The 16,288-nt window shown below is 40.6% G+C and overlaps 1 protein-coding gene across 1 annotated transcript in view; it reads right to left on the reverse strand.

Moving 5' to 3' along the window:
* Positions 1-15,721, reverse strand: part of LOC117531882 (papilin-like) — a 110,660-nt gene extending 94,939 nt beyond the window's left edge. The window contains exons 1-4 of the mRNA XM_034195074.1: positions 15,576-15,721; positions 12,310-12,527; positions 6,281-6,339; positions 3,146-3,249 (exon numbers count right to left, since the gene is read on the reverse strand). Of these exons, the coding sequence (XP_034050965.1) occupies positions 3,146-3,249; positions 6,281-6,339; positions 12,310-12,527; positions 15,576-15,721 (527 nt within the window). The remainder of the gene's footprint in view (positions 1-3,145; positions 3,250-6,280; positions 6,340-12,309; positions 12,528-15,575) is intronic.
* Positions 15,722-16,288: the final 567 nt, after the last annotated feature.

A 16,288-nucleotide genomic window follows, 5' to 3' on the forward strand; every position in this document is an offset into this window, starting at 1 on the left:
AGTTATCCAGGTGCTAAAGCACCGCCCTCTGGCGGTCATCTGGAATTCATAGAACCGTAGTTACATTCGTAACTCTTGTTTTGTATTTGAGGCACACAAGCTGTTTATGTCTGAAACTACTGCAGACACAGCAGAAAGCTGACAGACACGCACTAATCATTATACTTCAACATGACAAAACACAATCAAACAAGAGAAAATACATACAGGGGAAGAAAAGACTGTTCCAAAGCATACACTGTACTTAAAAGAAAAATACTTGGGGAGGAGTTCAAAGGCCTTGGTCTTGGTTGTAAAAGAAATTATATAACACCTAAATAGATCCTTGTCATTTGATTGGTTGTTTGTATGTCATGTGATATGGATAATTCGTCCAATTTGCCATTTTGTTCCATTTACCGTGCAATTTTGGTTCTATTTACCATGCAATTTTGGTTCTATACATTTTGTACCATTGCACATCGAGACCACCGTGCACTCACACTAGTGGCGAATGGCGCTTGGCTTAAAAACAAACATGGTAAATGGACTGCATTTATATAACACTTTTCCATCTGCATCAGATGGTCAAAGCGCTTTACAATAATGCCTCATATTCACCCCGATGTCAAGGTGCTGCGATACAAGGTGCTCACTATACATCAGGAGCAACTAGGGGATTAAGGACCTTGCCCAAGGGCCCTTAGTGATTTTCCAGTCACACTGGGATTTGAACCCAGGATCCTCTGGTCTCAAGCCTAACGCTTAACCACTAGACCATCCCCTCCCCCAAACATGGTTGGGTTTGTTTTATTGACGGTGCTCATTTTTCTAACACACAAGAAAAAACAAATCCAGTACGCTGTAAGCAAACTGATGGCATTTGCAATATTCGCTGGAACGTCCCTAGCTGAAGTACAAGAGCTGTCTGAGGAAGAGCTCAACAAATTTCTGTCGCAATTTTTCACTGGACTGAGGAAAGCAGACAGCAGTCTGTACACGAAGAAGTCAATGAACGGCATCAACTACGGACTACACTGTCAGGATTATTTTTGAACTATCTGACTGTTTTTGCAAGTTGACTGAGAACAATTTTGGATTGGATTGAACTGCTTGGAACCTCTTGACCTCAAAAGACCAGTGACTCACACTAAAATGTAAGTCCCTTTTCTATTGTTTATAAATTAATAAAATATTAGATGACAAGGATCTATTTTAGACATTATATAAAACAAATAATTAATGGTTTTTCATTCTTGCAATGGAAAGAAAATTTCAGTAGGTGAAAAATGATAATGTTATGATATTGTAGAACCTTCAGCACCACTTATTAAAAGATTTAAGTGACTGTATGTATATATTTGAACGTGTATGTATGATTTTGACCCTGTGTGGATTAGAGAAGATGCAAAATATTTTCAAACTTGCACACCCAATTCCTTTTTTCTTCTTAATGACATATGCTGTACACAATCATTCCACCCTGGCAAAAGAACAGTTCAAAGACATCATTAAAAGCCCAAAATTACCATGACATTCATGCATGTAAACATGTAAACATCCAACCACAACTGTACATTTTTTACATCGTGGTATTGCTATTATTATGAAAAATATGAGGATTCTTCCAGATTAAACACACTGGTTACATGACCCACGCATCCAGGATTGGGACATGAGGGGTCTTTGTTTTAGATGTTTTAGATGTGGAGCATGCCTGTTGTTTGAGTACTATCATGTGGTCAAAAAACTGTGATGGAGTGAAAACATGGAGTCACCAATTGCAATCCATTTTCCTGGAACTCTGCTCTTCACCTCTTTGTTGGTCCGTTAAGCTATGGGTCATTGTGATAACTGGACAAATTTCTGTCTCTGCATGTTTGACAATTCTATTTGTGCTTTTTTTTTTTCTTTATTTTGTTGGTGCTGCCAGTCTGTTCTGTGCAAGCCTGATCCTGTCAGATCTCAGAACCCACACAGAGAAGGTCCTGATTTGTACTTAGATGAAGACCAAGGGCTGTGCGTTTTTCTCCAGCCAAAACTGGAGATGTGTCAGGAAGAACATCCGGTGTAAGACTTGTGCCAAATCCAGATGTGGATCTGCTGTGGCAACCCTGAACAAAACAGGAGCTGCCAAAAAACAAACAACAAGAGCAAGTTTTTCTTGGTATGACCAAAGATGATGGTCATCCCACTAAGTCTGGTCTGCATGGGGTTTCTTCCTACAATTAAAACACACACACACACACACACAAGGAGTTTTTTTTTCCTGATCACAGTTGTGAATGTGCTTGCACAGAGGGTGTGTAGCATGATTTGGTTCTGTATAAAAAAACTGAACTGAATCTGACAGCACTATAAATAGCACACAATTCATTAATTGCTAACCAATCTACAATTTTCTTCAACACAGCTTCTCTTTAATCAAAGTTATGAAACTCTTTTCTTCATTTGCACTTGGGTTGACACTTTCAAAGTGCACTGACACAGTACAAGATGTGGGATGAAAATAAACATTGTTGCACATATTGTCCTTGTCAGGAAAGTAAATAGAGCGGTTTCACAATTTCTTATTGTGGGTCAATGCTGGAAGGGTTAATTTAAGTTGGAAGTGAGAAGGACAAAAGAAAACATAATTTAGTACCTCTTGAATAAAGATCATTTAGCATATCTGTAACATGAAGCAACATGTCAGCTGCATTCAATACAGACAAGCTACACTTGGAATATAAAAACAGGGAGCACTTCACTTCCACTTCCTCACTCTGTTCTGTCACTAATCCAAAGAAGGCTTGGATTTATTTTTAAATTACATTAAAAAACTAAAACATATCTCTGCAGCAAAGCACAGTCACAAACTGATGCAGATTATTTAACTGCAGCTGTCATGTTTTGCTTTCTTTGAAAACACAAAAAGCGAGATCAAAATATTAACTTGTCATCTATACCCTTCAGCAGCCAACCGGGAACGCCCAACTAAGAAAAGTCCTTTTAGCTGCAAAGGGACCCTCCCTGCATTCTGTTTTGGATGTAAGACAAACCTACACGCTAGTGACTTCAAGACATTCTTCTGCAATCAGTGTGTACCCACAAACCTCACAGCTACCTTCATTCAGTGAGGCAGTGTGTGTGATGCATTTGCTTTTACATCCAAAATTAATCATACCTTTGGGTGATACAACGTCTTGTTCTCATGGTTACACCACTGCCACAGCTGCGACTACATTCTCCATAAGGATCCCATGCATCCCAGTGGTCCATGCTTGGCCCCTGGACACAAAACAGTATTTTACACAATCAGAAACAATGAAAAAAATACAATAATACTAAATAAATCAACAGTAACTCATATTATAGGCCACACTTCTAAATGAACCCACAATAAATATAAGTAAAATCAGCTTTAATGCTTATAGGACACAAAAGGTAGTCATGATCTTACATTTAATGAGTTAAATTAGAGTTTATTTCCCTAAATTGCATGCACAGTTTACTAAAGCACATGCATGGATTACTAAAGAATAAACACAAATAAGTAAATCCATTGGCAGAGATTACTAAACATATGGAACAAATTGTAAACTATATTCATAGATTGCTTAAAAAAAGTGCAGACACAAATTACCAAACTGTAGCCACAAATTAGTAAACTGTGTCAGGGGCTGAAAAATCATAGGCACTGAATATTAAACTATTGGGGAAATTTCTCAAGCAGTTACACTGAAGTAACAGATGGCTAAACACATTGTGTAACCACAGCCACAGGATGCTAACCTGTAGGCACAGATTTATCGATACAGATTTCAAATCTTAATCTTAGCTCACTAAACCATAAAATTTATGCATACACTGCCACAACCATTACACAAATACTAAAATCTTGGGCACAGCTCACTAATTGTGGACACAGATGACTAAAACATGAGCACAGCTGATGACATCATGGGCACCAACTACTAATTTTAGGCACACATAACTAAGGGCACAGATTGATAAACAGTGGGTACATTATTAATAAACACGTGGTAAGGCATTACAAAATCATGAGCACAGATTACAAATGCATGGCCAAGAATTAAGAAATTATAAACATTTTGCTCAGATTAACCCACCATTGCCACAGATGACAAAATTATGAGCACAGACTACAAATTTGTGTACAGAGATTGCTAAACTGTGAGCACCAAAGATTAAATCATGAGCACCAATTACAAAACTGCAGGCACATATTGCTAAATTAAGGGAACAAATTGCTGAACAACAGTCATAGAGAAACAGCTCGTATGATCGAACAACGAAACATCGCGCCGGCGAGCAGGCGTGCACGATGTTGGTCCTACGCAAGGTTGGGTAGGATTACTTTGAAAGAATACATGTGGATTACATGTAATCTGATTACTTTTGGATTACATTCCAAAGTAATCCTACCCAACCTTGGAGCCACGGTTCATGCACTGCCAGCAGAATAAAAATAATAAAATACATGCTGCAATGGTTTTGTGCATGCGGGAACACAGCAGCTTTTCACAGCAGCTGCGCGATGTGGTTACACATCGCACAGCTGCTGAAAATAAAAAAAAAATAAAAATTACATGCCACCCACGGGACTCGAACCCACACCTTCCAAAAGTTCTGACTGCCAGTCAGAAACATTACCACTGAGCTATGATCACAGCCCTGTGAAAGTTGCGGGAACCTGCCCTGGAGATGGACATATTTAAAATGAAATAAACCCACACATCATATAAAAACAACTGCATTATCAAGCGGGCAATACAAATATGATCTGTCTGTTCCTCTGTAGATGACCCATGGTCACAGACATACAGTCATGAAGGGGCCGTTAAATAACCCTGGTTAAATAAAAATAAAAAAATGCCACAGGATTCAAACCCACACGCTCTGATTGCCAGACAGAAACTTTACCACTTCACTGTCTTGTAACAGGAGCGTGAAATGGGTAAAATCAACAAGCAAATATGGTAACTGACCAGACATTGTTTGGTATGGCTTATTTCTGCTGATACGTAACTGAAAGTGGCCTATTTGTCATACTGTTGTCCTGGTCGTGTGGCGTGCCGCTCACAGCCCTCACGGCCCGACATGTGTGTCCTGTCAGACGTGACATTCAGATCACCCGCTGCGTGTCCAAACGGACTGACGGCCCATTTCTCCTCCCATCGCAAAAGTAATATATGTTCACAAGCAGTGAAGTGATTAGCTTCACTGCTTGTGAACATATATCGTAAGCAGTGAAGCTAATCACTTCATTGCTTGTGTATTTACACAAGCACACACGCGCGTGTCCGTCAAAACACGGGAAGTGTGGTGCTGCTGTGATGTCCAGAACCGGAGATGTCCCAACAGCTGTGGGCAGCCAGCCACGCCCCTGTAATGTCAGTGCACAGACGAATTTGACACTCTGTGATCAGATGAGAGATGCCTCATCTGTGGGGGGCACCACATGCACAGATGTGTTGTGTGTGTGTGTGTGGGGGGGGGGGAGCCAACACTCTGACACGCCACATGTACACTCGGCAATTTCACAGTCATGGGGGCACTTAGACCAATTTCACATCCAGCTTGACAGTGATTGTTTGCTGACTGTTTCCGTGATGATAGTGCGAATGGCCACACATTTTCTAAGTGCCATGCGAGCAGTGTTAGATGTTCGTGTGTGTCAGCTGGAATTTGGCCGACACCTGCCGCGAGAGGGTTCGATGGGCTTGCACAGCACACACTTTGTGTCTTTCAGCTGCTAGTGTGCGCAAATTGTTATATCAACAGGTGTACGAGGTGTTGGAGGCAGCTACGAAATTACACGTTTTGCACACAATTCCTGCTTCAGGCGCACTTTCTGCACAAATCAAATTTGCACTATGTATGAAGAGGCCCTAAACTACAGCTACCTACTGCTAAACAGCTGGCACAGATCACTAAACAGTGCACGTTTCTAAATAGTAGGCATGTATTACTAAAACATAAACATAATAAAAAAAGATTCTATAAGTATCCACAAAGATTTCCATATTCTTTTTTTATATCAAATCACACACACCCCATCCATCCTCCAGGGGTTTGGTGCAAGCACAATGTGTACTGCTGAATTTAGTTTTACATAATGCATATATTTCTACTAGTAGTCTATATGTGGAAAAACAAAAAGCTTACAGCATTTAATTATGAACAGAGATGTATCAATTTTGGGGTGGATGGTGACCCCATGGATTTTTGTAGCTTTATTTCTTTATTATCATTGTGGTTTAAGTACTAATAAATACTTTTTGTGTGGTTAGTTTACCATGAGCACTGGAGCCAAGACCATCTGAAAGATTGTCAGAGACAAGAGCATCTTCACTCCTGAAAAAAACAAAAAGTGAGACATTCAGAATTAGTCACCATGACTAATGGAGCCTATTACACATTGAGCAACCTTTTTTCCTCAGAAACAAGCCTGGGCAGCAGTTCTGGAAGCTGTAATTGAAGTCAGACACACACCAAGTACACGCAATATCTATATGGGGAAACCCAAATAACCCAGCAGCTTCACCTCTGGCTTACAGGTTGTAGATATCAGTGTTCTTTGCCCTACAGCACTTAGTAAAATATCGCTGAATAAGTGAGCAATATTGGTTTCAGTCATAAATCAGTGCACGTATTGCCCAAATTACAAATATTTAACAGTGAAAAGAACAGATTGTTAAAGAGATAGTTGAAAAAGCAACAGCTTTTGTATCTTCAAAAAGATCACCAAAACTTTCTTAATCCAATTTTTTTATTTAAATGCACTGAATGCAGTTTGGCAGAACTTTTGAAAAATGAAACAAAAATGAGAAAAAAATCTTGATAATCAGCAAAATTGGACCTGTGTGTAGGTGTGTGTGTGTGTTTTTCTCACATTCCACAAGCTTGACTGAGCTAAATATATATGCTTTGTTGTCTACAGAGTGGTGGTTTGTTTGTTTTTGCAGAGCAATTGGGGGATTTCCTGCGGACGACTGGGTCAAGTAGAGATGCCAAGTCACCTTTGACCTCTCTGCTGTAGGCATCAAAAAGCTTCCACAGTGAGAAAGGTCACCCTGCAGCCATGGAAGTGCCACAATAAACACACAACAGTCACTATATCTGAGCTCTTAAAGTCATAAATATTGGGCACCGTAGTCCCGTTTGAGGGCGGGCACTAAAGGGGTAAAATATGACACAATACTTCTTCTTCCGGGGACAGCCCTCATCTGTCCCCATCAGAAACACGGCACTTCTGAGTTTTTGGACAAACAAAGTGAAAATGCACTGAAAAAAGAGAATAGTTGAACCAACTTTAAAAAGCGTTACAATTGGTAAAACTTGAATGAATTAAGTTCTTTGAACTTACTTTTGTAAGTTAGATCAATTCTAGATCAACTCTGACTTCCAAAATTAAGTTCAAACAACCTAACTCATTCAGGTTTTACCAATTGTAACACTTTTTCAAGGTGGTTCTTTTTTTCAGTGTGCAAAGAAAAAGTGAAGAAGCGGTGGAAAGTGGACGTGTTGCAGTTTGTTTATGACCAAGAAATCAAACATGTTAAGGCGGTTGTGCAGGCGAAAGAACGCAGCTACTCTATCAAGGTGTGTAGGCTAAAATTTAAGACCCTTCCACACTGGGCCCACTTTGAGTTGCGTTGTGTGGCGTCATGACAACGCCACGTGGATGCAACCTAGTGCCAAGACAATGTAGCTCAATGCCAGAACAGCGCGAGGGACGCAAAGGACTAAGCAAATCGGACGCCAAAAAATTAAACATGTTTAATTTTTCTGCGTCAAGCACAGGATGCAGAAAGGAAATGGTTTCAACGCATGTCAGGGCAAAGCAACGGTACTCAACGTGACTGGAAGCCACACCTTCACAATACAACATTACCCAACACCAATTTATGATTCCTGCTGTTTTCCATTGTTCCCGAAGTATAAATCACGCAGGATTGTTTTTATACCGTGTACACAATGAAGTAAAACTACACGCTCAAAAAGAACACAGAAAAAAAATGCTCAACCTGGCAGCTGCTGCTGCTACTCACTCTTTTAAGCTGCGTTCACACCGGGCGCGATGCGAGTGACTGCAGCCACAGGTTGCCATGTAATCCCTATGTAAGGACACGTTTTGGCGCCAAACCGCGCAGCGCAACGCAATGGACGCGAGTGAAGCAATGCGAGTGAAGCGATTTTGAGCGTTTTGCACGTTTGTGGCGCGATATTGCGTCGCATCATGTCACGTTGCCCTCCTCCCCAAGTTCAAAAATCTGAACTTTTTAGTCTCGTCGCGCCGCGATGACCAATCAGGGCCTGAATATGTAGTGACGTGGAGATGTCGGGAGTTTGACTGAAGATGTGAACATGTCCTGTCTCTGGTAGCAGCCTGTGAGCAGGACTTATGTCTCTTTTGTCCTTTATTTCACAATCATGACAGAGTTTTTGGAGCGAACAGCAGCACCACAGCAGCAGGGAGTAGAGTTTCTTTTTATTTTACGTGCGCACGCACGCGCGCGAATCGTCCTGAGATTATTTTACTTATTAACTACACAGCTGTATAATAAAGCAAATGGTGACTGGTTTCTAAACACAATTATGACAGAGTTTTTGGAGCGAGCAGCAGCCCTACTTGCAGCAGCGGGAGCGGAGCTTTTTCCTTTTCTTTTTTTTTTTACGTGCACGCGCGAGCGAATCGTCTGTAGAGAATATTTTATTAATTAACTACACAGATGTATAATAAAACAAATGGTGACTAGTTTCTAAACACAATTATGACAGAGTTTTGGGGGGGAAGAGCCAGCTGCAGCAAGCAGCGGAGTTTCTTTTTTTTTTAATTGTTTACATGTGCGCGCGCGAACGGGACAGTTGATCCTCAAACTGGGTCCCGTAGAGGTGGAAGGACAGCTGAAAGCGGCCGTCACCCAGACACAGCTCCTGCAGCAAATAATGATACTCTCTGTATTGGGAGCTTTCCACAGCAACTCGCTCCATGTGATCAAGGTCCGTCATGTTAGCTTGACTGACAACCGTAACCGGCGAGCGGAATGGAAGCTCCTCCTATTTGATGATGCACCGGGGCGAATTTTCGCAGCGAAAGTCCACCCAAGCAGAGCGACACACTGGGCGAAGGAGGCGCGTCCGTCGCCTGGCGACCCAAGTGAATTTGTAGCGTCTGATTGCGCCCGGTGTGAACGTGGCATTAAATTCTCTCATAACTGTGTTTAAATAAAGTCCATAAAAGTCCTACTCACAGACTGATTGCCAGAGACAGGACATGTCCACATCCAGTAAAAAGTCCAGACATCTCCAGTGCACTCACAAGATGATTTGTTCGCGTGCACATGTGAACAATTAAAAGAAAAAAAAGCTGGCTGGCTGCAGTCAGTTCCTCGCTCTCCCGTCAAAGTCTCTCATAATTGTGTTAAATAATGGACAAAAAAAGGACATACGTCCTGCTCACAGACTGACTGTCCATATCAAGTATAATTCCAGGCATGTCCACAATTACTCGTGGACAGTTCGTTCACGTGCATACGCATGCACACAGCTCGCGGTGTTCTTGTGCAGCCCTGCACAGGAACAAATATAAACTAGAAGAGAAATCAGAGTGCACAGTCTGACTGCATCCAGACTGCCTGCAGAGCCTCCTCTGTGTTCTCATCTTCTTTCACCTGCCACCCTGCTGCGCGCACCTGACACAGTTGCAAATGAACATTGTACTACCAAAATGTAATTTTGTATGCCTTTCATAACATTTATAAGAGACTGCATATATGAGACTCTGAAAACTTGCTAAAACAAATATTCCACGTCTGCTGCTATGTTAAACCTGCATGGAACTTCATAAACACAAACCAGATTTCAGACATCTTATATATATTACTCTGGAACAAATGGCAAACAGTGTTGTAAAGGACAATAAGCAGGACATTAAAGAGCAAACTTCAATTTCCCCCAGAATGACATGAACAGGAAGCAATCGCAGCTCACGGCAATTCCCACTGGAAATAATGTAGAAACAACGTGAGATTCTCATGTTTGCATAAAACAAACACAATAACAACGTCTAAAAATGCTAGATAATATATTCACAAGAGTTTTTGGCACAATATACAAAGAGTTTTACATTGCGATGTTGATGCTCTTGTCCGTGTGCAGCATTTAAACTGCACCATCAGACCATCTCAATGCATTTCTTAATGTTATCCGGTTAAGCTCTGACGTAACGCATCACGTGATAAATCTGTTTCCAGGTCCAAAGACCTGCAAGTTTACAATTACGTCTGTATGATCCTTTTAAGGATCTACAGTTCAAGTTTAGTTTGTGTTTATAGTGTGCGCAAACCTCCGTCCCTCCCTTCTCCGCCTCCACCTCCGTTTCTAAGGTAAGAACACTTAATAAAACTTTTTTCTTTTACTTTATATATTTTATTATGCACAGGTAAAATATACATGTCTGGTTGTAAAATTTAAAAAAAAATATTTATTGCAATAAACAGGACGTTGACATGCAAACTTCACTTTCCCCTGAATGACATCAACAGGAAGCGATCGCAGCTCACAGCAACTCCCATTGAAAATAACAGAGAAATGACCTGAGCTTCTCGCATTTTTACATAAAACAAACGCAGTAACACCGTCTAAAAACCCAGTTAATATATCCAGGAGAGTTTTAGGCACAATATATATGTTGCAATGTTAATGCTGTTGTCTGTGTGCAAAGGTTTAAGTGCAGCCTGATCAGATCGTCTCAGTACAGTTCTCAATGTTAATGACAGCACGCCTTTTTTGTTTGGAGCAGGAAGTTGAAAATCACATGATGTGTTACATCACACTTAGCAACTGGAATGACATCTCATACAGCAGCGAACTCTGAGAGTTTGTGGCATTTTACGAGATTTGAAACCTCAATAGGGCGAAAATGTGAAAGTGTCATTGAGAAGACATTGAACCCCAAATCTTCCCAGTCACAAGATGAAATTAAAAAAATAAATAAATACATGTTATATTGGTTAATAAAAAAAACCTTCAGCACTACTGAATACTTAAAATGAAATGGTGAGTTGATTTAATTAAAAAATGTCAAGTTAGTCACTTTGAGTAAACTTCTTAACCGTTTGCGGCCGACGCCATCGTATATGACGGCTAAGACCAAGCTTTACTAAATTATAAATAACTTTTTAATGATATGAGATAGAAACGTACTTTTTTTTGCCTTCAAGTTAACTCCGCTGACTTTTGAGCCAGCCACTGGCCATCTTTGTACTCCTCATAGAAGCTGTGTGATGACGTGCGCAATATGAGTGTCCAATCAGAATTGGTTTCAGAAGTGATATGTTACTAGTTGGCCCGTTTGAATAGCCCCCTGGCTGCTCCAATGAGTACATACTATTGGGCTCCAAATGCGCCCTGCGCCATTACACACAGCGATCACTGAAAGCAGACGGAGCAGACGGAGAGCCTCTGATGACAATCTCACGTGCTCAAACAAAGAGTGTGTAACTATCAGGACTGCTCCACTAGATTGCATGTGAATGTTACTGGATAACTCTGTTGCTTTTACCATGAAGACAAAAAAAAAAAACGCACAGATTTGTGCGTTTGTGTTTATTGTTTGAACCTTTTTGTTGTACAGTCTTTCACACAAGACCTCAAATTACCTTTATAAAGTGTCAAAACAGTTGTTTATTATAGTTTGCTGCGTGTTTTGAATAAATGTGTGTGGAAAATTATTTTGTCCGCTTTACTTTTTCCTTCCTTATTTCTGATTGTAAACCTTTATTACACTTATAAAACACAACTATAGCATACATATTTTGAAAGTACAGGTTGTCCTGAAAAAAAAAGAGACATAAAACTTGATTGTGGGATGCAGGGAGAGCTGTTAACAGCAATAATAAAAGATTTACGCCAGGCGAGTGAACTGTCAAAAAAAAATCCCCTCGGACCCCAGAGAGTTAAACCATTGATAACTTAAAAAGTTAACTCGCATTTTTAAGCTTTCTCTTTTTTTTTTTTTTTCTTTTTTTTTTTAAAAAACAGTTTAAGTAACTTGAAAGTTGTCACTGATTAATTTAGCTAATAATGTCACAGCTGGCACATAGGAGCTTTAATCCAGCAACTCTTCAGTGGTGCAGCAGGTAAATCAGGTGCCCATGGGGCGAACTCCACAACACAGACAAATGTTTCCTTCACATCAGCCTATTTTAGTGTCTCATATCAACAACCACTCCGAGCGCTCAGTAAAAAGCGTTTCAGCGAACCTAAAGGCTTTCTTCATCCGTTTTGTTTAGTTTTAACGTCTTAGCAGTCTGGACGTACCCTGTTGGCGGGCTTCGGCTCCTCGGAGGCTCGGAAGGTTCTCGGCGGATTCTGGCGGAGCTGTTTTGTGTCCGGACTTGAAGACGCGTCTAAAAAGAACGCAGTGTTCTTGATTCTGGACGTATGAGGGGCTTTTATCAAGCTGGACCTCTTTATTTCCTCTCTCGGTGTCGGTGAGACCTCCTCCTCCTCCTCCTCCTCCTCCAGACCAATTACACCTCCTCGGGGAGCTTTTACACTTCAGGCTGTAATTCAGACCCTCAGCTAATCAGCGTGTTCGCTTCTTGTAAAGTCCCTATAAGAACTTTCTATATGCTTTTATTTTTCCCACTTCGCTGCAACGCGTTATTATCCTGGGTAGACTAATAAAAGGTTAATCTTCTATAATCGCCACGGAAACGTTTGGGTGTAATGTAAAAGCGGAATTTAAAATTTCTTCTGAAATTTACGGTGGCCCTGAAGTGAAAATGCAACAACATTAAAAGCATAAGTTCACTTTTTTGTTACAACCTTAATCATAATTAAACATCGTTAGCAGTTGTCTCTAAATGTTCTATTAACTTTTAATAAAAGAAACTATGAGTATCGGTGTATCCATAACAGATTTGTTATCTCAAACTGCTTTTTCCAAACCTTAAAATTGTACTGTTTAACAATGTCTTGAATTTTATGAACATTTATTCCTAATAAGTGTGACGTGTAGTGGTGCAAGTGGTTAGTTAGTGTCCTTGATTCTAACAGAGAAGGTTCCTGGTTCAAGACCACCTGTGCCCATTCTCCTGGCATTCGGCCTAAAACTTGGGCCAAATCAACATGTGGCTTCCCTGTGGCAATTGACCATGATCCAAAAGGAAAAGCCGAAGGAAATTACTTACTTTACACCATATTGCTGGTGGTATATTTTTGTCAGGACTACAAATTCAGTGCCCACATTTGTAATTCATTGTTCAATAAACTGCCTTTGTTGGCTTTGTTAGAGAAAAGAAGAGAAAAAGATGAAGAAAAAGAAGAAAAAGCACACTTTTTAGGTCAGACAGTGATTGCAAACCAAAAAAAACTTTAGCGACACGCGTTACATCCATTTATAAATTCTTAAAACTTTTTACAAACGTTTGCAACTGTTTGCAGAAAAATTTATTTAAGAAGTTTTTAACAAAATTTATTTGCGACAAGAAATACTGTTTGTTACCCTAAAAACTGTTTGCAAACTGTATTGCAACCTTTTGCGAACCCTGACAAAACCCAAAATTCCCTACGCTTGTCAGTATTCGCTGCTCCGTGAGATATGGGCTTAAACAGACTGAACAATCTTCTAAAACTGGTGCATGTATTAAACCTGCACCAGTTTTAGAAGATTCCAATAAACTGCAATTGTAGAAAAAATATGCCTAGCTGGCCATATTTCGTCAAACGTTGTATGACTGACCATCCAGTGTTTACATGGTAGACGCACATGATTTAATTATTTAGTTAGTTATTTTGAGTGTAAAATGGATTTTTATAACTCCCACTTGGCTGCATCATTTGCTTTTATTTATTCCTTCAGAAACTATTTTTTGAAAAAAGGATATTTGTGCAGCAGCAACCACTGCCTCCCAAATGCTGTTCAAAGTTTTTTTTTCTCTCACTGTAAATCTCACATTGAAGAAGGGCCCACAAGAGGGTGTAATTCAGGTGAGGAAAGAGGCCGTGTCATTATTCTGTCATGTTTGCTGGCTAGAAGAGCAGTGGAGTATTTGGATGCATGTGATGAAGCATTGTCCTGTATAAAAAAATAATGGCCTTCTTGAATGATGCAGACTTTTTTCTTGTACCACCCCCTGAAGAAAGTGTATTCTATAAACTGACCTTGGGTTTAAGAGTTGATTTTAAGCCCATCTTCATCCTGAAAAGGACCAACACGATATCTCCGTGGTTCAGTAAATGGACTGCAAATAAATGGACTGCATTTATATAGCACTTTTCCATCTGCATCAGATGCTCAAAGTGCTTTACAATAATGCCTCACATTCACCCCAATGTCAGAGTGCTACCATACAAGGCACTCACTACACACTGGGAGCAACTAGGGGATTAAAGACCTTGCCCAAGGGCTCTTAGATTTTCCGGTCAGGCTGGGATTTGAACCCAAGATCCTCTGGTCTCAAGCCCAACGTTTTAACCACTAGACCATCACCTCCCCAAGTAGACCATCACCTCTCTGACAGTTCAATGATTCAAACTGTTTCGTGCTGTTTCGTTGTGATTCGCCCAAATTCGCACAATGTGTGAAGGGGCCCGAAGGAACATCAGCTAAGACATTTTGACCGTGTGCAGCATTTCTCTTCTCTTGCCTCAGTATTGAGGATTCCAGTAGCTGGAGAAGGCCAATAGGAGACCCACATTTCACCTGGCTCTGGCAGATAAATGACAACTTAGAAGAGGCGGTGCTGCTTCGTTTGTCTGCATAAGGTGGTTGCCATCAAGGACCCATGTGGTTCTGTGGATTGATGGATGCAGCAATGCTCTGCACCGGTGCGTGGTCCCAGATCTGACTTGACTTGAACTTGGAAAAGTTACCGCCTGCAGATTGAGCCCTTTCCTGTGCTAAAAACTATGGGTTATGCTCTTTTATTTTGTTCTGGTGTTAACAGTATTTTCTTTTTTTCAGTTGTACAGTGAAAAGCTTTGATTATTTACAGTATACTTTGTATTTCTTTGCTATTTTAGGTTGTTTGCCATATGGCTTCATTACTATTGCTTCTTATTGAAAAAACCCTGCTGTGCCTTATTGCCGCCACCTTGATTCTTTATTTAAATGCGTCCAGGGTGCATGGCGCCATGACATGAACAGTAAAGGGAGGGCAGGAGAAGAACCCGGATGTGGTACAAATAAAACTGCTGAAGACTGGCATGTGGAATTACAATGCTGGAGAAATAAGAATTGAAAGGATCTGAAGTCCAACAAAACTCAGAAATATCTAAGAAAGTGCAAGAAAGAAGACTGAGATGTTTTAGATACTTGAGACAACATGGAAAGAAAGGCATGAAATGAAAAACATTTTAAATGTTAGTGTTTGGGCTGGCGTAAAGGTTTAAATTGACTGATCTCGATAGGATAAATTGAGGTAAATCAACTAATTTGGTGAGAGTATACAAAAAGAGGAGCTCCACTCTGTGGCCTAACCCAAACCCAAATAAATTATACTCATTCATTCATGCATTCATTTTCTGACACATATGCAGGTCCAGGTTGCCATGGCAGTACATCAGGCAGCTCATCTTACCCTTCCCTATCTTCAACCTGCTGTAAATCTTCCTGGGGGATCCAGAGACATTCCCAAGACATCTGGGAAATATCTTCCAGCATCTCCTGGGTCTTCCCTGGGTCCTCCTCCCAGGTGGATGTACCTGGAAAACCTCTAGAGGGCATCCTCATTAGATGCCTGAACCACCTCAGCTGGCTCCTTTTGATGCTCTGTCCCAGAGTAAAAGGTCAGATACATGATAGAGGAATCTCATTTCCGCCGCTTGTATCCATGGCCAATTGTTCTTTTGGTCATTACCCAAAGTTCATGACTGTAGGTGAGGATGGGTGTGTAAATCGAGTGGTAAATCAGAGTCTCGCCTTCTGGCTCAGCTCTTTCTTCACCACAATGCTCCCATCCAGTGTCCACAAAGCATAAGACACAGCCTCAATCCATCTATCGATTTCCCACTGCAACTTACCCCCACTCAACTGGAACAATAACTCTCCCATAACCCAAAGAGGAAAATCAACCCTTTTGTGAAAGAGAACCAATCAATCAGATTTAAAGGTTCAGATAATCAATATTAAGTAAATAAATATGTTATGGTTGGAACCAGTAAGCATGGGAATTGGGCTCCAGGATGCAGACAGCCAGACACAAAAGGTTATTGAAAAAAAACAATATGCTTTATTTCCCCAGGTGACAGTAATAATGGTTGTGACAAAAATCCAATGAGACACAAATTCAAA

This window comes from Thalassophryne amazonica, chromosome 19 (genome assembly GCF_902500255.1).
Source record: "Thalassophryne amazonica chromosome 19, fThaAma1.1, whole genome shotgun sequence".
NCBI lineage: Eukaryota > Metazoa > Chordata > Actinopteri > Batrachoidiformes > Batrachoididae > Thalassophryne > Thalassophryne amazonica.